The following is a 25,632-nucleotide window of genomic DNA, read 5'->3' as shown; positions in this document are numbered from 1 at the left end:
CATCATGTTCGAAAAGCCTCCTGAATGGAATGAAGGACTATGCAACAATGCTATGGAACTCGTTCCCCTTGAACCAGAAGTTCAACTTCAAAATCTAACTCAAAACAACACTCAAGTTGCAATAAGACCAAATACTGATGTTTACATCAACATGCCTCGACGAGAGCAATCTTTGATTTCAACAAATCCTGATGCAATTCCTACAATTGATCGAACTGCTTCTGGCTACTTCAAGAACTTTGATACGTTTTTCTTGGATCCAAGTGAAACGGAAACGATGCCAGCCCCAAAAACACGCAAGCAACAAGTTATAGACTTCCTGAACATTCTCAAACAGACTTACCTGGTATCACCTTGGTTAGAACTCTGGGTAATTACTGGGGTACTATTCTTTCTTATCTGGCTAGGATTAGTTTTAACTTTTAGCATGCTTATTAATGGACGATAGCTTCAACAAAGCTCTACAGCCCAAAATGTTAATTTGATTTTAAATCCACATCAATCGTCTCATCATGAACACAGAGACTTGTCATCAGTGAACATCACAGCGGTTCCTATACCAGACGGTATAGTTTGGGACAAGGTTGATTTCAAAATATTCGATCCGACTGAACTTTTAAAACGGAATCATGTGTTTAAAATTTCCTTAAGTAAGATCATTACCTCCAGTACATTTTCTGATGATTGGGACTCTGAAACTGTAAATAACTTGTTGTCTGATTAAAAAAACACTGAAATGTTAGAAGGTAATTCAGACTATGACACGTTGTACTGTTACCAACATTATGGTCATCATTTCTTACACAAATCTATATCACCTAGAGATGTTTTTGAGTACCACCAGTGGGAACATTGCCCTACTCCACCTAAAGGTAGTTTGCAAACGTTTGCACAGAAATTCCCATATTTTTCAGGATTTAACACCAGTGACCCGATCTCATACTATTATAAGATTACACCAACATCGGCACTGAAAATTAAGTTGACAAACACCAAACAGATTTACTCTGCTTCCTTTATTGCCCAAATGTATGAACAGGGTTTTGACCTATGGAAGGACACAATAGACTTAAAATCAGATTGGGGTTCTAGGGACTGGCAAGTCCAGGGAACAGGAGTGCTATTTAGAGCATGCCTCATTCCACAGCAGATGATATTTCTCAACAACACTGTGCTACAGACATCCTGTCTTGGATTAGCCAACAATAAGGACCTGAACACACCTCGATTTCCAACACCATCACAGATGGGAGGGTGGCAAAATTCAACTTCAAAGGAAGGGGCAACAATAGATGACATTTTACAGTACAATAAAACAGACCTAATTTGGAAAGAATGGTTGGTTTGGCCCTTAGACATGAACAGATGTCAGAAAAGATTCTGGATACAAACGAAGGGTTTACTATCCATAGGCCAGATCCACGTTATGTACAACAAGAACATCCAGGGGTAGTGACATCCTACAGTGTTTGGAAGTTGTGCATTGATTGTCTAGAAACCTCAACACTCACAGAAGTGAAACAGCATGTATCACTACTGTTGGACTTGGCCCTTTTGGCAGGTTCATCCTTAAACTTTTTGCCTTAGCTCTGACATGGTGTTGGTGGTTTTAGGCCTCTGGGCACTTTAGCACTGTGGCCCAGTTTAAAGTGCGTGCGCTCTCTGTGTACATTTGGTAAGGTTGGCCTGCCCTCCCATAGGAATGCATTGGGGATTCCCTGATCAGTGTGTGTCAGTGGTAATTCCTGAATGGGAGGAGCAGCGTGGTCGAATTTGGTATGTATGAAATTGTGAGAATAAATGCTGTGCAATGGTGTGCGCAGATTTATTGTGACCAGTTGGGAAATGCCACTTTTAGAAGTTGGCATTTCTGTGTGCTATGTGTCTGCCTGCCTGATGTGAATTGCATGTCTGGCTTGTTAGTGACAGGGGCTGGGAGGTGTGTGCGGCTCCAGGAGGGGCAGGGTGAGTCAGCGCTGGGCTGTATAGGACAGCTGGGAGTAGTGGGAGGGGTAATCCCCTGACTCTGAATATGATGGTGCCTGCCCTAGTGAATGCTGGCTCCGCCCCCCTGTGCTGTGTCTGATGACGAGCCCCCACCTGACAAAGGGGAAGAGGAGCTTCTAAAACAAAGTGCTCCAAATCCCCCTTGAACCAGTTGCATCTGGTTCCCCAAGCCCTGCGCTGCAGACAAATGATTATGGGATATAAATGTAGGGGCTGTGACTTCATGAAGTTGTTCTTTACCTGTTCCTGAACCTGTGGGGGCGTGCTGCTGCTGGGTCCCAGGAGGACCTGCCAGGCTGCCTCCCTGGGCCCAGCATTGCCCCCTTGATTCCTAAAGGACCTTAAGGACTTTCCTTGGACCACGAGCGCCTCGTGAGCACTATATTTTATTTATTCCCCAGGGAAGGGGAGAGCGTGGGCTGCACATCGCGGCCCTGCCCGTCCCTTTAGAGGGAACCCTGGCGTGAGGGATTCCCCCGTGATGCTGGAAACGGCGGGTGCCCACCCCGCTTATTCAATCCTAATTGCGGGTGCCCACCCCGCTTATGCGTGTATTTTAATGGCGGGTGCCCACCCCGCATGTGTCTGCTTAAGAGGGAGCCTACCCTTCATTACCACCAAGAAGAGAAAAGAAACCGCGATCTGCGGCCCGCCTGGTTGTGGATGGGGCCTGGTGGACAGTAGCGGAAGAGCAGTGAGGCTGGAAGCAAAGAGTCGCGTTCTAAGACCCAGGCGGGAGTCCACCCCGCAATGGGACGTGCTCAGGAGGAGGGCTGGAGCCTTTCGGGTTCCACATCAAAGTCCCGGGTTCCAGGAGGGGGCCCGGTGAAGTGAGGAGAGGTGCAGTGGGGGCTGAAGATGAGCGGTGTGGTGCCGGTGAAGGCACCATGCCTGTTTTCCTGAGCGGATCCGCCATTGCGGGCCGCTCCAACATTGGGCATGTTTGGTTTGAGAGCCCGTGTGGCTCCAACGAGGGGCATAATTATTGTTAAATAGCCCAGAGGGGCTCGTGCTTTCCCCCCTATATGGCCTTTTTCACTGTTGCCCCGCGTGGCAGTGGGCAACTGCAACAATGGGGACATGTATTTGGAGAGCCCCAGTGAGGGCCCCGAGGGCACAGTTGTGCCAGGGCCTATTTGCCTATTCACACTGCGCCGCACCTGTGCGGGCAGCTGCAACGTTTTACGCAATTGTCCAGAGGACACAGTGAGTGCCCAGGCCTTCTTTGCATCCCAGCTGCACGGCAAGTAGCGTCAGCTGCAACGTTTACGGTGTTAGTTCTTTGGGGGTATTTTAAAGGAGATAGGGGTGAGATGCACTCCTTTACCAACAATGGCGCCCTTTGGATTCTGCTGCATTGGCAGCACGCCGTGACACTTTGGACATAGGGCATTTGAGCCCCTTTGAGAGGGCCAGCTGGCCAGGGGGACTGTGAGGTTTGTAGGGCGCCAGGCCCTAATGTGATTTATGTGGTGCGCAGGAAATGTGATTCATATACTGTGTTTTCTGCACCGTGATTTATGCCTCTAATGTGGTTTTATGATCATGGGGGTTTTGCATACTGTGTTTATGTTTCAGTTTATTCTCTACTGTGAGTTATGCCTCTAAATATGGTTTATGTATGAGGCTATTTGAATACTGTGGTTTATGCTAGAGAGATTATTCCCTACTGTGAGTTATATCCCTAATGTAAGTTATGCTTAGGAGGTTATGGTCTAATATGTTTAGGCTTATAAGGTTGGTGCAGGATATATTTCACGCCCAATGTGATACTGTGCATAATATGGTTTGTGTTACAGGATGATGCTGAGTACAGTGTTTGCCAGTAATTACTGGTTGTGTTCTACGTTTATTATATGTTCTACATTTACTACCTTTACTATGTGATGGTTCTGACCGTGGCCCGAGTGGCCCTGTCATGTGTATATAATCTCCTGTAAATATTGCCCAGTGCCAGTTGGCACAGTGTATATTGTGTGATTACTATTCTAATGTGTTTATGATAATAGAAAGGCTATTTTTATATATAAACTTGTGTTGAGTTTCTTTTGTGGTATGCCTAGTATGTTGTTGCTGTGTGCATGTTGCGCAAACCCTTTACACATTGCCTCCGGGATAAGCCTGACTGGTCGGGCCAAGCTACCAAGAGGGTGAGCAGGAGTTATCTTTGGCGTGTAACTTCCTTGCCCTGACTAGAGTGGTGGTCTCTGCCTGGCTTTGGCGCAAGCCTTAGCCAACCAGAGATCCCATTTCTAACAGCTACTCACACAAGACATGGACCTTAGGGACTTTTTACTAGGCCCCAGGAAACCACGTCCAACACGTTTCATATATGCTGGCATTTATTCTGCCTACAATGATATCTGGAAAATATCCCAACAAGAGGCCACAGAGAGAATACGGGAAATAGACCGTATTAATTTAGAAAAATCTCTAGCAGTGGTTGACAATGGGTTAACATGTTAACCTTGTCCTCCAGAATATATTCCTTAGGCAACATTGTATCTTCTGCAATGGACATACTGGAACAAGATCTAGCCTTATTACAACACGAGCAATCTCAGTTGCGGTCTCTTATGTTATTGAGCTGGACTCTGCAATCTTAGCGTGCAGGGAATGTGCCTTGGCGTTTTATTAACAGTACGTCTCTGTTTTCTGAATACAATCTACCAGATAAACAGGCTGAGATGACACAAAGAGGAGCAAAATATACAATGCTGCGTATCGAAAAACCTGACATACTACCATAAACAGTAGCGGAATCTCCGTCTACGGAATGGCTTTTCCATGGCCACATCACTCGGCCCGTCACTACTTTTCAGTTTCAATATTGCCTTGAACAAAGGCAGGCAAGAAAATATGAAAAAATGGGTAGGGAATACATTAAGGAATCCTGGGACTCACCATATAGATTTTGATGCCAGAGTGGGGATCGAGAAGTGTTTCTAAGTGGTACAAACTGCAAGAACGCTTTAAGCGGTTCTCTCATGTGCCAGGACATTTCGTTGCACGGAGCTTGTAATGGTTCAGTAGCAAACATGTCGTGCAACATGAAAGGGACTCCAGCTGCCGTGATTTCACCAGTATTCAAGCTACTCTCAAATGGGAGTTACTTGATGCTGAGCGATCAAGGTTGCTGCGGTATGCTTCCGGGCATTGCCTATCTGGTCACCGTTAATTCCAGGGTTACTGGGTGTATGCAAGCATTGTTTCCCACGACAAGTACAGTAAGTGAGGCGCCATTATGGACTTCGTTGAATGTTTCTTTTATACAATTTGATACTCTGAGCAGACTGAATGCCATGCTTTTACAGCAATCTGTACCTCTAACCTCTGCTTGATAGACCTTTGATCTTCAAATCGCAAGGACCTCGACTGAGATACAGGCGCTTATACCTACAAACTGCCCCATTCATTTTGCAGAAATTGTGGGTCGTATCTTCAATATGTCTGATACGAGTGGTATTGTACACCTATTTAAGACCATAGGGTCAGTATTTCTAAGCGCATTTCAGACCATCTTCAGAGTTATTCCAAACTTCATACATTCTGTATTTGGAAGCATTTTTGGAGGTCTACCTCTGATCCTGCTATCAATAGCGGGTATTCTGATTGTCATCTATTTGCTACGCAATGAACGGCCCTATTACCACCAACAAGATGGCGAAAGCGCTCCTGGAGCGTAATTACTGTGAACGCTTGGTACAGCATCTGGGCACATCGCGCCTACGGGAACTGAGCGCCTCTTAGTTCCTGTCAATTCAACCCGTCTGGATGGACTACATCTTACCTGTACTTTGATGCCTGTTTTGCGGTGATGAATGCTTGTTGAACCTCTGTCTGACACTTGCGACGAACACGCCTGCGGACTTGAATACCAGGCTGGAACCATTAAGGTCCCATGTTCGGCAGTGTCCCCAGCGTATTCCTATCCTGATTAATGCATTCCTCGAAAACCCACAGGTGCCTCTTATAACTGGGTAGAGCATTAGCTCTACTTCTAGCACCCTGGTATCGACTACAGCACCGGCAGTCACTACACCAGCTATTGGCTATAGTGAATATTATCTGTGCTCCATTGACGTACTCTGCGAGGTGTTACAAGGACCATTCCCTGCAGCGGCAAGCAACGATGATGTTGCGTATCCCAGCCAGGACATTTAATCTAAAATTGTCTCGTCGTGTGCGGGGAAAGAATTTGGATTTTCTTTTTTTTCTAAACCTAAGTAGATTTGGAACATTTCCTACAAATTGACACGTTCTCGCTAAAAAGCATGGCCTTTTGACGCTTGTTGAAATTCAACTTGTGTGAACGAACTCAGTTAGGACTATAACTTTTAAAGCAACAATTCCAACTGATTTTCGCAGTAAATAACATTTTTTCACTTCCACCTTTTTAGACTGGTTTTTAGACTGTTTTCCAACTGATTTTAAAGCACATTTTTACAGAGCCCATTCATGATGGTTTTTATGTGCTACTATCTAGTATATGAACCTTTTACTTAGTTTTGTCCTGGGTGCTGAAGGAGGGTTTCCCTGAACAATGGCGATCTTTAGACAGACATAGTATGAATGAATATTCATGAGGGTTCTTAGAAACCAGGCTGGGGCTACACCACTTTCCCCCCCAAATCTACATACACGGTTCATCCCGGACGTCATCCTCAGAGCCAACAATGGCTAATACAAGAGACAAGGGACAATAGAGCACTATATACTTTCTGTATAAATACAGCACCTCTTGCTAGTATTAGGCAGAGGGAACCAAGACTTCCAGCCGACACACTGACCAGAGACGCTGAGGCTCCTGCACGCAGATGCTCCAGCTGACAGTGGTCTGAACATCCCTTGCGGGGTGTCCAACTTGAGACCAAGACGGTCACCTACATTCATACTTCAGGTAATGGGGTTCGACTAAATCCTAGAGGGATTCTTGGCTACATACCTACTCACAGGCTAGGTACACTTAGGTACATTTATATTCGCTGTACTGCTAATCATATATCTCTGCTATTGTCTAATGGTTGTTGCAACTCATATATTCTACACAAGAATAACAACTGTTCAATTAATCCTTATTCAAACACCCAGACTGTTTATTCTGTGTATCTCTGAGACATAATCAGTAGGCATGAGTGACTGAGCAAATAGTAGTACATTGTTTCCACGATTCTGATGGATCAGGGTTGTCATGTTCTGAGGTTGCCAGAAACTATTCTCTCCCCGATAAGAGGGGACATTAGTGGCACTGTGAGCTAGCCGTTTGCAAACAGACTAACATTTTCGGTGGGGTGTACAGAATCAGTCTGCCACCAAGCCCACAGTGTATGTTCTCCAAACGCGCAGGTCCTGTAAGGGTACTATAGGAACTACACGATATCCTTTACTCACAAAATAGGTACATCAGGGTGTCAGCAGTCTGAGCTTGCTTCTCACAGAGCAGGTACATCAGGGCACCAGCAGTGCAGGCTTCCCTCACTCACAGAATAGGTACATCAGAATATCAGCAGTCTAAGCTTGCCTCTTATGGAACAGGTACATCATAGCATCAACAGAGCAAGCTTTCATGACTCACAGAGCAGGTACATCAGGGCTGCAGCAGTGCAGGCTTCCCTCACAAACAGAGCAGGTACATCAAGGCATCAGCAGTGCAAGGTCCACTCACTCACAGAACAGGTACATCTGGGCATCAGCGGTGTAAGCTTCACTCACTCACAGAACAAGGACATCTGGGGATCGGCGCCAAAGATTGTCTCTCACAGAACAGGTAAATAAGGACAGGCCTCCCTCACTCATAGAATAAGTACATCAGGGTATCGGCAGTGCAAGGTTTCCTCACACACAGAACAGGTACATCAGGACATCAGCTGTGCAAGCTTCCCTCACTCACAGAGCAGGTGCATCCGGTCATCAGCATACCAAGCTTCCCTCACTTACGGAACAGGTACATATCACCATCATCAGTGCAAGCTTTCCTCACTCAAAGACCAGGTACATCAGGGCACCACCAGAGTAAGCTTCCCTCTAACAGAACAGGTATATCATGGTAGACACAGTAAAAGCTTCTCTCTCTCACAGAACAGGTACATCAGGGCATCAGTAGTCCAAGCTTCCCCCCATAGAGCAGGTACACCAGGACATCATGAGTGCAGGCTTCCATCATTAACAAATTGTATACATCAGGGCATCAGCACTCTAAGCTTACCTCTCAAAGAACAGGTACCTCATGGCATGAATAGTGTAGGCTTCCCTCACTCATATTATAGGTATATCAGGGTATCAGCAGTGCAAGCTTTCCTCATACGCACAACAGGTACATCAGGGCATCAGCAGTGCAGGCTTCCCTCACTCATATTATAGGTACATCAGGGTATCAGCAGTACAAGCTTTCCTCATACGCACAACAGGTACATCAGGGTATCAAACATCGCAAGCTTTGCTCATACGCAGAACAGGTGCATTAGGGTATCAGCAGTCTAAGCTTGCCTCTCAAAGAACAAGTACCTCACGGCATGAATAGTGCAGGCTTCCCTCACTCATAGTATTGGTACATCAGGGTATCAGCAGTGCGCGCTTTCTTCACTGACAGAACATGTAGGTCACGTCATCAGCAATGCAAGCTTCCCTCAGTCACAGAACAGGTACATCAGGGCATCAGCAGTCTAAGCTTGCCTCTCACAGAACATGTATATCACGTGAGCAGAAGTAAAAGCTTCTCTGTGTCAGAACAGGTACATCAGGGCATCAGCAGTGCATGCTTCCCTCACTCACAGAAGATGTACATCAGGGCATCAGCAGTGCAAGCTTCCCTCACTCACAGAATAGGTACATCGGGGTGACAGCAGTGCAAGCTTCCCTTACTCACTGAACAGGTACAGCAGGGAGGAGCAGTGCAAGCTTCCTTCTCACAGAACAGGTATATCATGAGAACAGCAGTGCAAACATCCCTCTAACAGAACAGGTATATCATGGTAGCAGCAAACAGGCATATCATGGTGGCAGCGAACAGGTATATCATGGTAGCAGCAGCGTAAGCTTCCCTCACTCACAGAATAGGTACATTGGGGTGACAGCAGTGCAAGCTTCCCTTACTCACTGAACAGGTACAGAAGGCAGGAGCAGTGCAAGCTTCCTTCTCACAGAACAGGTATATCAATAGAACAGCAGTGCAAGCATCCCTCTGACAGAACAGGTATATCATGGTTGCAGCGAACATGCACATCATGGTAGCAGTAGTGCAGGCTTCCCTCACTCACAGAATAGGTACATCAGGGCATCAGCAGGGCAAGCTTACCTGGCTGTGAGAACTAATATAGCGCAGGCAATAGTATTGTAAGCGTCCTTAACATACACAACAGACAAAACAGGCAGCAATATATTCTTCCCTTACACACAAAACTACTAGTTTACCGGCCTGACCAGCATTGTTATGGTAAGGCCAGTAAAAAAATTGAGAAACGAGCAAAAGTTGATATTTTTCAGCCTTTGAAACAAAAATTCAAATACAAATATAGGAAGAAAACACTTTAGAAAGTATTTTAGAAACGTTTATGAGATTCCCAAAAGATTTCTAAAAGCGAACTTGCAGAATTGGCCTGTAAAAGATAACACAGATGATTTTACAGAAACCCATCTACAAGCTCCAGTTCTGCACTTACAGATCCTCGAAATATAACCACATGACGCGTAAATGGTGTCAACCCAGAGTTAATCACAAGCAGCAGAAGAGTCTGTTCTCTGCTCTGTGACTGTAACATGAACCCGGAAGTCCCAGCGCAGCCAGAGAGGGGCAGACGCACAGACACGCCCACTTCACACAGAGAGAGAAATGAGACTTAACTTACTTCCTGCATTTCTGAATCATGGCGGCAGCAGCTCAGCTCAGGCAGCTCCAGGAAGAGGCCACTTGTTCCATCTGTTTAGAGTATTTTACTGATCCGGTGACTCTCGATTGTGGACACAACTTCTGCCGCTCCTGCATCACTCAGAGCTGGGAGGGAAGAGATGGAAACTTCCCCTGTCCTGAGTGCAGGGCAACATCTTCTAGGAGAAACCTCCGACCCAACAGGAAACTGGGGAATATGGTGGAAATTGCAGAACAGCTTCATCTGCCCCCCGTGAAGCCCCTGGAGGAGAATCTGTGTGAGAAACATGATGAGAAACTGAGGCTGTTCTGTGCAGAAGATCAGAGGATGATATGTTTGGTGTGCCGGGAGTCCAAAGACCATAGAACTCACTTAGCAAGTCCTGTAGAGGAGGCTGCAGAGGAGTACAAGGTATGTGCGTGGGCATTCATGGATTCCAAAGTCCCAGTGTGAGCCTCATTGAGCAACCTGCTAAGGAGCACAAGGTGTGTGTGTGGGTGTTCTGGAACGACAAGTGAAGATCACAGGGTATGTCTGTGGAAATTCAGGGTTCACAAAGTCCCTCTGTGAGCCCCATCAGAAAGGCAGACTGAGAGCAGAGCTATGTGTGCAAGTGTTCAGTCATTCAGTGAAACCCATATAGGAAGCTGCAGAAGAGCACAAGGTATGTGTGTGGGTGTTCAAGATTCACAAGTTAATACATTACTGGAGTCTCTCAAACGATACACTATCTGGGTGTTCAGGAATCAAAGGCACCCTTCTGGTCAAACATAAATGGTTTTCCAAGAGCGCAAGGTATGTGAGTCAGAGTTCAGAGTTCACGATTTTAGGGTTCACAGGTTAGTCGATCCTCCTAGAAGAGGCCAAGGGACATCTGTGATCATTCAGGGATCACAGTTCACTCTGTGGATCTCAGCGGGTCCCTGGAGAAGGCTGCTCATACGCATTAGGTAAGTTTGTTAGTTGTAAGTGAGTTTCAAAGTGTGACCCATGTAAGAAACTAGAAAGATCGCACCACATAAGTAGCTGCATGTAATCAGAAGTCATATGTATGTGGGTGTTTTATCGGTGTTAGAAGACTCTGGGGCATATTTACAAGGGCATTGCATCACAGTAACGTCACTTTTAATGATGTTCTTGTGGCGCAATGCCCTGCTCCATATTTGCAAGCTGGACATAAGCCACTTAACGTGGCTTAACGTCCCCTTGTAAATATGCCCCTTACCGCAGCAGTCCGCGGCAGCGAAGGGAGGGGTTATGGGTGTTTCTGTGGGCGTTCCATCACATAAACCCCATTGCTTTTTGACGCTGCCTCTTATTTGCAAGGGTGGTGTAAATATGGGACAGCACCAAAGATAAGACCAGGGAAAACCTGGTCTTAAACAGGTGCAACGAGGAGAAATTATTAATTTCTCTTCGTTTTTGCTGTTTCTGTGTGTGTTGCATTCTGCAGCACACACAGAAACAGCAATTCACCATTAGTGATTGTTCATGTGCAGCAAGGGGTCCCTTCGTGCTCATAAACAATCATAAAAAAATGACGTATTCCAACTTCTATATGTGCTGCATTCTTAAGCACACTTAGAACATACAAATCGCCATTAGTGATTGTTTATGTGCAAATGAACAATCATTCCCTGCAATGCAGGCACCCTTGCGGCGCTAGGCAGCTAAATTTAGTGCCATCACTAGGGAACATGCAGGAGTGCGCCGCATTCTTGCAAATATGGCGCACCCCTGCGTTTTGAAACTGTTGAAGCGTGGCGTTAGCAATTTTGGCTTAACACCACGCTCCGAATGTTTCTTGTAAATATGCCCCATAATGTGGCAACGCAGGGTTATCTTAGGAGCTCCTGTGGTTATGGTGCACAGCAGAAGCGGTGCAGTAACGCAGGGTTATCTTAGGAGCTCATGTGGTTATGGTACACAGCAGAAGCGGTGCAGTAATGCAGGGTTATCTTAGGAACTCCTGTGGTTATGGTGCACAGAAGAAGCGGTGCAGTAATGCAGGGTTATCTTAGGAGCTCCTGTGGTTATGGTGCACAGCAGAAGCGGTGCAGTAATGCAGGGTTATCTTAGGAGCTCCTGTGGTTATGGTGCACAGCAGGAGCGGCGCAATAACGCAGGCTTATCTTAGGAGCTCCTGTGGTTATGGTGCACAGCAGAAGCGGTGCAGCAATGCAGGGTTATCTTAGGAGCTCCTGTGGTTATGGTGCACAGCAGAAGCGGTGCAGTAATGCAGGCTTATCTTAGGAGCTCATGTGGTTATGGTGCACGGCAGAAGCGGTGCAGTAATGCAGGGTTATCTTAGGAGCTCCTGTGGTTATGGTGCACAGCAGAAGCGGTGCAGTAATGCAGGGTTATGTTAGGAGCTCATGTGGTCATGGTGCACAGCAGAAGCGGTGCAGTAATGCAGGGTTATCTTAGGAGCTCATGTGGTTATGGTGCACAGCAGAAGAGGTGCAGTAATGCAGGGTTATCTTAGGAGCTCCTGTGGTTATGGTACACAGCAGAAGCTGTGCAGTAATGCAGGGTTATCTTAGGAGCTCCTGTGGTTATGGTACACAGCAGAAGCGGTGCAGTAATGCAGGGTTATCTTAGGAGCTCATGTGGTTATGGTGCACAGCAGAAGCGGTGCAGTAATGCAGGGTTATCTTAGGAGCTCATGTGGTTATGGTGCACAGCAGAAGCGGTGCAGTAACACAGGGTTATCTTAGGAGCTTCTGTGGTTATGGTGCACAGCAGAAGCGGTGCAGTAATGCAGGGTTATCTTAGGAGCTCCTATGGTTATGGTGCACAGCAGAAGCAGTGCAGTAACACAGGGTTATCTTAGGAGCTCCTATGGTCATGGTGCACAGCAGAAGCGGTGCAGTAACGCAGGGTTATCTTAGGAGCTCCTATGGTCATGGTGAACAGCAGAAGCGGTGCAGTAATGCAGGGTTATCTTAGGAGCTCATGTGGTTATGGTGCACAGCAGAAGCGGTGCAGTAACACAGGGTTATTTTAGGAGCTCCTGTGACTATGGTGCACAGCAAAAGCGGTGCAGTAATGCAGGGTTATCTTAGGAGCTCATGTGGTTATGGTGCACAGCAGAAGCAGTGCAGTAACACAGGGTTATCTTAGGAGCTCCTGTGGTTATGGTGCACAGCAGAAGCGGTGCAGTAATGCAGGATTATCTTAGGAGCTCCTGTGGTTATGGTGCACAGCAGAAGCGGTGCGGTAATGCAGGGTTATCTTAGGAGCTCCTGTGGTGATGGTGCACAGCAGAAGCGGTGCAGTAACGCAGGGTTATTTTAGGAGCTCCTGTGGTTATGGTGCACAGCAGAAGCAGTGCACTAATGCAGGGTTATCTTAGGAGCTCATGTGGTTATGGTGCACAGCAGAAGCGATGCAGTAATGCACAGTTATCTTAGGAGCTCATGTGGTTATGGTGCACAGCAGAAGCGGTGCAGTAATGCAGGGTTATCTTAGGAGCTCCTGTGGTTATGGTGCACAGCAGAAGCGGTGCAGTAACGCAGGGTTATTTTAGGAGCTCCTGTGGTTATGGTACACAGCAGAAGCGGTGCAGTAATGCAGGGTTATCTTAGGAGCTCATGTGGTTATGGTGCACAGCAGAAGCGGTGCAGTAATGCAGGGTTATCTTAGGAGCTCATGTGGTTATGGTGCACAGCAGAAGCGGTGCAGTAATGCAGGGTTATCTTAGGAGCTCATGTGGTTATGGTACACAGCAGAAGCGGTGCAGTAATGCAGGGTTATCTTAGGACCTCATGTGGTTATGGTGCACAGCAGAAGCGGTGCAGTAATGCAGGGTTATCTTAGGAGCTCATGTGGTTATGGTACACAGCAGAAGCGGTGCAGTAATGCAGGGTTATCTTAGGACCTCCTATGGTTATGGTGCACAGCAGAAGCGGTGCAGTAATGCAGGGTTATCTTAGGAGCTCCTATGGTCATGGTGCACAGCAGAAGTGGTGCAGTAACGCAGGGTTATCTTAGGAGCTCCTATGGTCATGGTGAACAGCAGAAGCAGTGCAGTAATGCAGGGTTATCTTAGGAGCTCATGTGGTTATGGTGCACAGCAGAAGCGGTGCAGTAACACAGGGTTATTTTAGGAGCTCCTGTGACTATGGTGCACAGCAGAAGCGGTGCAGTAATGCAGGGTTATCTTAGGAGCTCATGTGGTTATGGTGCACAGCAGAAGCAGTGCAGTAACACAGGGTTATCTTAGGAGCTCCTGTGGTTATGGTGCACAGCAGAAGCGGTGCAGTAATGCAGGGTTATCTTAGGAGCTAATGTGGTTATGGTGCACAGCAGAAGCGGTGCGGTAATGCAGGGTTATCTTAGGAGCTCCTGTGGTGATGGTGCACAGCAGAAGCGGTGCAGTAACACAGGGTTATCTTAGGAGCTCCTGTGGTTATGGTGCACAGCAGAAGCAGTGCACTAATGCAGGGTTATCTTAGGAGCTCCTGTGGTTATGGTGCACAGCAGAAGCGGTGCAGTAATGCAGGGTTATCTTAGGAGCTTATGTGGTTATGGTGCACAGCAGAAGCGGTGCGGTAATGCAGGGTTATCTTAGGAGCTCCTGTGGTTATGGTGCACAGCAGAAGCGGTGCAGTAACACAGGGTTATCTTAGGGGCTCCTGTGGTTATGGTGCACAGCAGAAGCGGTGCGGAAATGCAGGGTTATCTTAGGAGCTCCTGTGGTTATGGTGCACAGCAGAAGCAGTGCACTAATGCAGGGTTATCTTAGGAGCTCCTGTGGTTATGGTGCACAGCAGAAGCGGTCCAGTAATGCAGGGTTATCTTAGGAGCTTATGTGGTTATGGTGCACAGCAGAAGCGGTGCGGTAATGCAGGGTTATCTTAGGAGCTCCTGTGGTTATGGTGCACAGCAGAAGCGGTGCACTAATGCAGGGTTATCTTAGGAGCTCATGTGGTTATGGTGCACAGCAGAAGCGGTGCAGTAATGCACGGTTATCTTAGGAGCTCATGTGGTTATGGTGCACAGCAGAAGCGGTGCAGTAACGCAGGGTTATCTTAGGAGCTCCTGTGGTTATGGTGCACAGCAGAAGCGGTGCAGTAATGCAGGGTTATCTTAGGAGCTCCTGTGGTTATGGTGCGCAGCAGAAGCAGTGCAGTAACGCAGGGTTATCTTAGGAGCTCATGTGGTTATGGTGCACAGCAGAAGCGGTGCAGTAACGCAGGGTTATCTTAGGAGCTCCTATGGTTATGGTGCACAGCAGAAGCGGTGCAGCAATGCAGGGTTATCTTAGGAGCTCATGTGGTCGTGGTGCACAGCAGAAGCGGTGCAGTAATGCAGGGTTCAGCACACACAGTCTCATGGTCATGGTACACAGCAGCATAGCTGCAGACAAAGAGCTGCAGTAATGCAGGTTGTGGCAGAAACGGTCTCATGGTCATGAGACACAGCAGATGACGTGCAGTAATGCAGGATTCAGCACACACGGTCTCATGGTCCTGGTTGACGGCAGAAGAGGTGCAGATGCAGAGGTGCAGTCATGCAGGGTGCAGCACACACAGTCTTATGGTCATGATAGACAGCAGAAGAGGTGCAGATGCAGAGGTGCACTAATGCAGGGTGCAGCACACACGGTCTCATGGTCATGATAGACAGCAGAAGAGGTGCAGTATGGCAGGGTGCTGCACACACGGTCTCTTGGTCATGGTACACAGCAGAAGAGGTGCAGACCCGGAGATGCAGTAATACAGGGTGTAGCACACGGCCATGCATGGTCGTTAGACAAAGCAGACCAGGTGAAGATGAAAGAGGTGCAGTAATGCAGGGTGTGGCACACGCTGTCACATGGTCATGGTACACAGCAGAAGCGGTGCAGTAATGCAGGGTGTGGCACACACGGTCTCATGGTCATGGTACATAGCAGAAGAAGTGCACATGGGCTCACATTGGCTTCGGCGCAGTATTGTTGTTTGAATATAATTGGTAGCCTCTCATCTAAACTGTATCCAAAATATATGCTTCGAGCACCGCCCGCTATGTGCCGTTAAAGTCAATAAAATTTGTTAATAATAAAAAAAGACTGCACTCCATATATCTACACTTATTTCTTGCACTCTCATCTCTGCAGGTAAAACTTCAAGAGTGGCTGCGTCTTCTGAAGAAAGAGGAAAAAAATATTCAGGAGTCTAAAGTCAAGGAAGAGGAACAATATAAAACCATGAGGGTGAGCGGCTGCAGTGAGTGCTGTGTCTCTGTTGTCTGTATATGTCCATGCCCATGTCTTTTTTGTGACCTCTAAGAGAGTTCAAGCACACAGAGGCTGATGAGTCACCCTACAAACTGGGTCATGGTCCCCACCAAATAAATATACTGACGGGAGTCATTGCACTTGAAATTTGGGCCTGAAACCGAGCACGGGCTCATCCTAAAAAAAACATAAAATCAAGAATTACTCTTCTGATCCTAAGGTAGTACTTACATACTCACACAGTGTGTGTTAGAGTATGTGTGAACAGGTGTGGCATTAGCTGGCTGTGAGTACGTAGCAGTGTGTGTGTGTGTGTGCGTGTGTGTGTGTGTATGGGTGTGTGTGTGTGTGAGCATATTGTGGTTGCATGTTCACGCTTAGGTGTGCATGTCTAAGTATGTGTTCAAGTATGGATGGCCCTGGAGTTATCTGCGGGAGTGCATGCATGCTGAGCATCTCTATATCTGTCTGTTTTTTGGGCTTGGATTAGGGCTTGTGTGTGTATGTATATGCATATATAGGTTTTGAGACACAGAGTATGCAAATACATGTGCGTGTCTATGTGCATGTGTGGTTGAGGGTTGTGTATGCTTTAGTCTGTATTTATTGGCTGTGGGTTTGTACTTGCGTATGTGGATGCCTCTCTATGGGTTTGAGTATCGCAAGGTCTGATATATGAATTAGTCTTGAGTTACACAACTGTGAGATTGTATATGCATCTGTGCGTGAGTATATATATGTATGGATGTGTGAGTCTGCATGCATGGACTGATGATATCCACCTGTGAATTTGTACAAGATTTGTGTGTGTGTGCACATTAATGTGTGCATCTGTATGAGTGTGTACCTCTGGGTGTGTGTATGCATGGATCTGGAGTTATACATCTGTGGGACTTTATATGCATCTGTGTGTGAGTATATATATGCATGGATGTGTGCCTCTGTGAGTCTCTGCATGCATGGCTTCAAGATATCCATATGTGAGTCTTTACAAGGTTTGTGTGTGAGTGTGCACATTAATGTGTACATCTGCATGAGTGTGTACCTCTGGGTGTGTGTATACATGGATCTGAAGTTATACATCTGTGAGAATATATAAGCATCTGTGTGTGAGTATATATGCATGGGTGTGTGAGTCTGTGCATGCATGGCCTGAAGATATCCACCTGTGAGTTTGTACAAGGTTTGTGTGTGAATATATGTATGCATGGGTGCATGCCTTTATGAGTTTGTGCATGCATGGCCTGAAGATATCCACCTGTGAGTGTGTACAAGGTTTGTGTTTGAGTATATATATGCATGGGTGCGTGCCTTTATGAGTCAGTGCATGCATGGCCTGAAGATATCCACCTGTGAGTTTGTACAAGGTTTGTGTGTGAGTATATATATGCATGGGCGTGTGCCTTTATGAGTCTGTGCATGCATGGCCTGAAGATATCCACCTGTGAGTTTGTACAAGGTTTGTGTGTGAGTATATATATGCATGGGTGCATGCCTTTATGACTCTGTGCATGCATGGCCTGAAGATATCCACCTGTGAGTTTGTACAAGGTTTGTGTGTGAATATATGTATGCATGTGTGCATGCCTTTATGAGTTTGTGCATGCATGGCCTGAAGATATCCACCTGTGAGTGTGTACAAGGTTTGTGTGTGAGTATATATATGCATGGGTGCATACCTTTATGGGTCTGTGCAAGCATGGCCTGAAGATATCCACCTGTGAGTTTGTACAAGGTTTGTGTGTGAGTATATATATGCATAGGTGCGTGCCTCTGTGAGTCTGTGCATGCATGGCCTGAAGATATCCACCTGTGAGTCTTTACAAGGTTTGTGTGTGAGTATATATATACATGGGTGCGTGCCTTTATGAGTCTGTGCATGCATGGCCTGAAGATATCCACCTGTGAGTCTTTACAAGGTTTGTGTGTGAGTGTGCATATTAATGTGTGCATCTGTATGAGTGTGTACCTCTGGGTGTGTGTATACATGGATCTGGAGTTATACATCTGTGAGAATATATATGCATCTGTGTGTGAGTATATATATGCATAGACGTGTGCCTCTGTGAGTCTGTGCATGCATGGCCTGAAGATATCCACCTGTGAGTTTGTACAAGGTTTGTGTGTGTCTGCAAATTAATGTGTGCTTCTGTATGAGTGTGTACCTCTGTGGGTTGTGTAAGCGTGGATTGGTAGTGATCTATACATCCATCAGGCTAAGCAATCCTGGTTTAAGCCCCTTGCTAAACAAAGGTTTTATCAATATAATCATGCTATGGTATCGTATATACATCAACAATCAGAGAACATCCCACACAGTTCACCGAAGTAATAAAGCGAACATGAGTTTTAACCCTAAAATAGTTCATCTACCCAAATGCCCTCTAAACTTAGCACGTTTCGGTATATTTACCTTCCCTTCTTCAGGACATATGCATTTCTAATTTTAGAAATGAAATGGGCACAGCTCAGCTTCAGCCTCTGACCTTGGACATTCTCTGTTCTCTAAATCCCCATTACAAGATTTTCCTGCAACAGTCTTATTAATCGGCCTTAGTTTGACGTGTCAGTTTTTATGCCTTCATTAGATATTTCTTACAGGGATAGGCCACAGCTGACTGGAATGTCCCAGGATAACTGGTGCACCTAGCCTGCATCAGGATGGGAGAAGGGGCAGGCCTGTAACGTGGAAGCCCCTTCAGCAGTGGTGCACATTTATTACCACTCTGACACTACCATTGGTTGTGATATTTACTTATTCAACAGGGGGTATCTGTAGTGATGAAGTTAACAAGGGTGTCATTGCCATAAACCTTTCATGGTATCTGATAAACCCTCCCAAAGTTTTCATGAAGTGTTCCTCCAAATGTACACTCTTCATTCTGTAGTGGTTGTTACCTCACTTGCCGCTATAACCCCTGGTAGTATTGACAGCTGAGTGCCCGTTCATTGCTCTACAACACTGTGCACCAGATCCTAGCCCTGCGCACGAGGCTCAGGGTTCGAGCACGGCCCGACCATGATCAGGGGCAGGAGAGACGCAGGTCAGAGAGGGGCTGATGATCTTGTTGGTTGAGGGTGTTTGCCTCTGGTGTCCTGAGGTCTGTCCTACAGTGGCTATGAAACAGACCACGGACATCTCTTTCTGCACTTGACTCCCAGGATAGCTGGGTCGACTAGTCAAAGGCTTCTGATGGAGGTAGAGGGCGCGGCAAGCACTCAGAACCCAACAGTCAATCAACAGACACAATAATGTTATGTCTAGCCCAGTACTTATTTTTAGTAAGAAAAAAATATTTTAAGGTCACAACAAAAAAATACCACCCAGTTCAATAAAGGTACAATTACACGTTTGCACTGTATGATCCCCAGAATAGCGCAGCGGACCTCTGTTAGCCTCTACCCTCTGTAAGAGTTCTAGATACTATAGTCCCCTGTATGTCATATGAGCATAGGTATTTATCAAGCACAGACTCTGGGTTACCACACTGACTACTGTGTACTTCAGTTCAGTGACTTTTGCCTCAAAGAGTTCACCAAGGCAAAAACTATATTCTTCAGACTGCACATTTCTCTGCCCTACTATACGTACTTGGTGGTGGCGTGCTCGGAGTACCCGTTCCTATAGCACAGGATTTCATTGTACGGAGCTGTAGGGCAGCCTCATTTGAGCCAAGGACTGATAGCGTAAATCAGTTTGTCAGGTCTCCATCACGCCACTTGTCTTTGACAGTGTGGGCTTCAAGGACGGTTGCACACAGATGCTCTAAATAAAAGTTGCAACCGCAGGGTCGAGTTTTCAGCAATTGGTCATCATTGGTAGTTGCAACTAAAGCTCTAAAGCTTTGAAACTGATTGAGTTAGATTTTGTGGCATGACCCATATGCTTACATTATGCAAATCCTTATTGCCAGCTCACAGCAGCAACAATTGAAGAATATAGAACTTCAAAAACATTTTAATTATCTATAAAGAACCACCGCATGCAGTGTTCTCCCTTTTCGTTGTTGCTTCTGCTCACAAGATAAGTACAGCCTTTATAATACTAATACTTAGGACTGATTTTGATGTCGGCGGTCCCGACTTCCTCATTAGGATGCGACGGAACACTGTTCTATCTCATACCTATATTCCACTATGGGAGCATGCATTCCGGCTGTAAGCAGGCCGTAATGCATGCTCCCATAGTGAAATGGGAGGTGCGGTTCATCCCTGCACAATGCAGGTGCAGGGATCAACAGGGGAGCACCATAGGTCCCCCCTCGGCCTCCATCCAGATGGCCCCCAAACATGCGTTGGACATGGTTTCCATGTCGGTCAGACTGGCCCTTGAGATTACAGGTTTACTTTCTAACCGCCTATATCTTATATCTCATCTTAATTAGGCGGTCGAAAAGTAAACTGACCGTCCCATTACGATGTGGGCCTAAAGGCTCCGACCTAAGGTCGGATCTTTTACAGGTCGCATCATAATCGGCGCCTTACTGTGTTATTTTACCTTGAGATATCCCACCCTCCCCTATAGAAAATAGGAATAATATCCCCCTCCTACCCTGGTGCTAACACGTTCAACCAGGTTATGTTGTAATGTTAGAATCCGGGGTCTCTGGTTGGCGCAGGTATGCACTTGCGACAAGCAGGGACCCTTTCCTCTAAGTCAGGGCGTAGGATTACCTCTTTAAAAATAACCCCTGCTCACCCTCTAGGTAACGTAGCGCGATCAGTCAGGCTAGATTCCAGAGGGCATTAGGTTAAGCATTCAAGATGTCCCACACAATAACCACCAACCCACCACACAGAGACACAAGGCTGTATTTATGTAAAAATAAAGTTCTTTATATAAAAGATTTCTTTAAGCAGGCTTTCAAAAATACAGATCTTCACTTAAATAAGGTTCCAGTTACTTGCATTACTTTTTAGGCAGTCCACAGTTCTTATAATGGCAATTTTCCACTTAAAATAGGCTTCTTTGGGTATCTGTGCGCTTCGTAGCGCTTTCAGTACGTTTCATACGAGGTTTTGAACATGTCTTGCCATTTCTCACGCTTCTCGCGTGAGCACGCGTACGCTGGACTTGAGCCGTATGGACCGTACCCTCGTAGGTACGCGTCGTACACGTCCGGTACGCCTCTTGCTAAACCTCACGCTTCCCGCATGAGCAACGTTCTATATATTCAATGCGGTACGGACCGTACCTTCGACGGGTCTCCTCGCACAGCTGATACGAAGGGTGCCAAAGCTCACGCTTCACGCGTGAACAGCGTAGCGGGACGACATCGCCAGTACGGCCCGAACAAAGCAACGTACGGGTCGTACCAAGGCACGCGGCTCACAATACCTTTGTTCTTTGGGGGAAATGTTCGTGGCGGCCTCAGGAGTCCAGAGAGGGGTGTCCCACGTCGCGTTGTCATCCCTCGTGGTCAGTGGGCGGCGATGCTTCGTGGGGCGCTTCAGGACGTTCCCAGGCACACAACGAGGTCAGAAGCAGGAGGGGCAGCTCGGGGGTGATTCTTCAGCACGTCGCGCTGTCGGCTTCACTCAGGGGATGAACCGTGCGTCGCAGGTCCTTACAATGCTCTCCACGTCCAGGGGTCGCAGAGGATCGGCGCTTGGAGCCGGCTCAGTCTCTTCCTTACGTTGCGAGCTCCGGCTTGAGGGGGCAGTTGTTTACTTTGCTCAGGCCAGACGGGGCAGGCCTTTACGGTGCTCACAGCAGCACAATCGATTCAGGAGTCGCGTTGCTCAGCGAGATGGGTCACACAGGTTCTCAGGGGTCAGCGTTGCAGATCTACCCACAGCAGCTTCCCCTTTTTCCAGGGGAGGGTAGCGCCTCTGTTCCTGGGGCGCAGTTCAGGGGGCAAGTTCACCAGCAAGCCCTTGGAGATTGTTTAAAAGCACAAGTTGAATAAAAGTATTTTCTTCATTCTTTTCTTCCTCTCCTTCCAGCAGCAAGGCACCCACCACAGGCCAGTCTCTCAGGCTTAGAGACAGTACTCCTCCATGCAGCTTCCCAGGTCCTCCTCTTCAGGCAGAGTTTCTTCTTGGCGCAAACAGGATCTGATTTCTTAGGAGCAGGGCTCCTTCTCTTATACCAAGTTTCTTTTGTTCTTTGTCGCCAGGGGGCCTGGGCCTGGCTCAGTCCGATTTTGGAGCACTTTGTTGTGGTGACTCTGCTCTTTCCTTTCAGCAGCAGGGCAGAGACATCAGTCGCTCCACAGGGGGCGGAGCCGGCATTGTGGTGGCAGAGCACAGGTCTATTCAGAGTCAAGGTGTACTCCTCCCACCTATCCTGGTGTAATCTCTCTACCCACCACCTGGCAGCCAGCCTGTCTCCTGGAATTCCCCAGCCCTGCTCCCCACTGTAACTAGGCAGAACACAAACACAACGCAGAGGCGGACTGAAATGGCCAGACAAGTAAATACTAACTTTCTAAAAGTAGTATTTACAAACACAGGATATTAAAATAAACTTTACTAAAAGAAGTATTTTATTATTCTGAGTTCAGGCATACTAAACTTGACTTTCTACCATGCTCTCTGAGTCCGCTGGGATTACAGCGTGTAGTAATTCCAGCAGCCCATTCTGGCCTATGGAGAGCAGGTAGCCTTCAATAGTGAAAAACGAAAATGGCTGTAATTCACTATTAAGACATGCCACACACATCAGGGCATGTCCTACCTTATGCCTACAATGCACCCTGCCCTTGGGCCTACCAGAGGGGTGACTAATATGTAGTTAAGGGAAGGTTTAGGGACTGGCAAGTGGGTGCACTTGCGCAGTCAGTGCGACAGTACCAGACTGCACGCAGGTTCTGCAGTGGCAGACCTTAGACACATTTTACTAGGCCGCTTCTGTGGGTGGCACAACCAGTGCTGCAAGCCCACCAGCAGCATTTGTATTTACAAGCCCTGGCACTCCTGGTGCACTTTACTAGGGGCTGATAGTAAACCAAATAAGCCAATCATGGACACCAATCAATGTATACACTTTACCATAGGGAGAGCATATGCACCTTAGCACTGATCAGCAGTGGTAAGGTGCCCAGAGTCATAAAATAGCCAACAACAGGTCAGGAAAAATACAGGAGGAAGGCAAAAAGTTTAGGGATGACCATGCAAAAGGGGCCAAGTCCAACATGTAACTTCCCATGTGTCCCAATGTCTTTTCCTAACCCTAGGAAGGAGGGTGGTTGTTTTCTTATATTTAACTTCCCCTCTCTTACAGCGTCGGGTCGAAATTCCTACTACCTCCGTACTTGAAAGGGGGCACATTGGGTTCACTAACATGGCGCCTGTAGAACTGAGCGCTCCTCGTGATCAAGGGCCCCTAGTACTGTGAAGCAAGGCATATGAACATAGCGCTACGCGCAATCAGTTGCATGTGGATACGTTTGCGTAGACCATTTAATACATCGCGTGACTCGTAATCAGTTGCATGTCATTACCTTTGAGCAGAGCATGTAACACAGTGCGCTACTCGCATTCCTGGGCATGTAACTACTTTCGAGCAGAGCATATAACACAATGCGCTACTCGCATTCCTTGGCATGTAATTACTTTCGAGCAGAGCATATAACACAATGCGCTACTCGCATTCCTTGGCATATAGTTACTTTCGAGCAGAGCATATAACACAATGCGCTACTCGCATTCCTTGGCATGTAATTACTTTCGAGCAGAGCATATAACACAATGCGCTACTCGCATTCCTTGGCATGTAATTACTTTCGAGCAGAGCATATAACACAATGCGCTACTCGCATTCCTTGGCATATAGTTACTTTCGAGCAGTGCATATACCACATGGGGTTACTCGCCGTCCCGGTCCCTCCGGCTGAGGAAGCAGAGTCGGTGGCGTGAAGCGCCACACGAGAGCAATGTCTGTCAGTACTTTGAACGGCTTCCAGCGGGGAAGATTACTGGACTTGAGGAGCGAGTCCCTATGCTCCGGTGCAGTTCACAGAGCACCGCGCTCAGTAACACAGGAGGGGGGACACGGACAGGATCCCTCGGCGGGGTCTCTCCGTCGCGCAGGCAGGGGAGGGGATTCCCACGGAGGGGACAACCCGGGCTAAGTGCGGTGTGGTTTCCAGACCAGCAGGGGGCGCACCAGGGGGGATCTCGGCCTCTGGGCTTACCTCCGTCTCGGCGTCAGCAGGCGTCCGTCCTCACGACGTTGGGGGAACTCGGCCCCGACCTTGCGCTTCTCCTCACACGGCTGCGACGGCAGCGACGGGGCCCCGGACTTCGCCTGGGCCTCGCGACACAGCAGAGCACTCTCCCAGGCCTCCAGGCCACGGCGGTGAGCGAGCTGGCTTCGTCGTCGCAGGGGGGGGGGGGCGCTCAAATTAAGGATGGGGATATGGTGCTCAGCGGAGCACGCTGCCGGGGGTCCCAGACCAGGGCAGGGAGCGCGGGGGTCACAGCGCTAGTACCTGGTCGATCCCCGGTGACTTGGCAATCGGCTTAGTATTTTGTTCACTAGGGTAGCTTGGACACGCAGTCTCAGCTCTGGCATTCAAGGCTTACAGCTCGCTCTTGTCATGCAGTCTCAGTTCTTAAAGTTAGGTTTCAGTTCTCAGTTGACAGATGAAGTCTTTTGGCGCAGATGTATCTGGCGCCCTTAAGGGGTTCTGTTACAGGGGTAGGGATGGAGAGGGCGACTAGGTCCTTCCTAGTCAGGCTGGCAGAGAGTCTCTGGGTCCTCCTACTACTGGGCAAGATCAGTGGGATTCACAGGGCACCTCACTCACTTAAGAGGCAGTACCTAAATCCTGTCACTCTCAGAGGCATAAGTCCCTGGCTAGGCCCTACCGCCTACACTCCTGGTGGATTCTTCCAGCTCTGCTTCACCCCAATGGCCAACTCACCACAAAAGCTTCCCTCCCACTCTTAAGTAGCCCTAGGTCAGGTGACCTCTAGCCAAGGCGGCAAAAGTAAAACCCCACCTCCCTTCTAGAAGGTTCCAGCTTCTTCCAGGAGCTTCCCCACTCTAACTATGGGACAAAAAGGCGGGCTGGTATCGCAACATTGTTGTGGGTCCCAGCCAGCTCCTGGCAGCTAGGGTGCTACTATGAAAAACGACCACCCTGCAGTAGCAGGGGTCTGTGGCAGCCATCTTGGGCGAAGTAAGCACCTGCACCTTAACATTACAAAAACGAAAAAAATGAGGGAAAAAGGGCCAAGTCCAACATTATGGATCTTAGAAACTATCTTGTTCGCAGCGCCAAAATAGGGAGAACACTGCGTGCAGGGGAACTTTATAGCCTATTAGAATGTTATTAAAGTTCTATATTCTTCGATTGTTGCTGCTGTGAGCTGACAATAAAGGAGATTTGCATAATCTTAGCCCCCGTGTCTTTAATAAAATACAGATTGGCTGTGAAAAATCTAAATTCGCTTTCAAATGTCATTTTTTGAAGGTCTCTCAGACAAACCTTTTGTGCAAGGTGATGACAATCTCAATAAGCGACCCCTCCACTCTCCTCCTGGACCCCCACTTCCAGGACAGCCTATCGGAAGCTTTATAATATCTAA

At 47.5% G+C, this 25,632-nt stretch overlaps 2 protein-coding genes across 3 annotated transcripts in view; one reads left to right on the top strand and one right to left on the bottom strand.

Moving 5' to 3' along the window:
- Nucleotides 1–9,994, bottom strand: part of LOC146869432 (keratin, type I cytoskeletal 14-like) — a 56,675-nt gene extending 46,681 nt beyond the window's left edge. Inside the window, exon 1 of the mRNA XM_085599837.1 lies at nucleotides 9,852–9,994. The gene's annotated coding sequence lies outside the window, so the exon portion shown is untranslated. The remainder of the gene's footprint in view (nucleotides 1–9,851) is intronic.
- The window catches only part of LOC146869431 (E3 ubiquitin-protein ligase TRIM39-like), a 56,379-nt gene continuing 40,551 nt past the window's right edge, over nucleotides 9,805–25,632 (top strand). The window contains exons 1-2 of one of the 2 annotated variants that reach the window (XM_085599834.1): nucleotides 9,805–10,283; nucleotides 15,976–16,071. In XM_085599834.1, the coding sequence (XP_085455960.1) occupies nucleotides 9,870–10,283; nucleotides 15,976–16,071 (510 nt within the window). In that variant the 5' untranslated portion in view covers nucleotides 9,805–9,869. The remainder of the gene's footprint in view (nucleotides 10,284–15,975; nucleotides 16,072–25,632) is intronic. The other variant, XM_085599835.1, reaches the window with a different exon arrangement.

The sequence above is a fragment of the Triturus cristatus genome, chromosome 1_1, assembly GCF_964204655.1.
Source record: "Triturus cristatus chromosome 1_1, aTriCri1.1, whole genome shotgun sequence".
Taxonomy (NCBI): Eukaryota; Metazoa; Chordata; class Amphibia; order Caudata; family Salamandridae; genus Triturus; species Triturus cristatus.
This window is presented reverse-complemented; position numbering and strand designations above follow the sequence as displayed.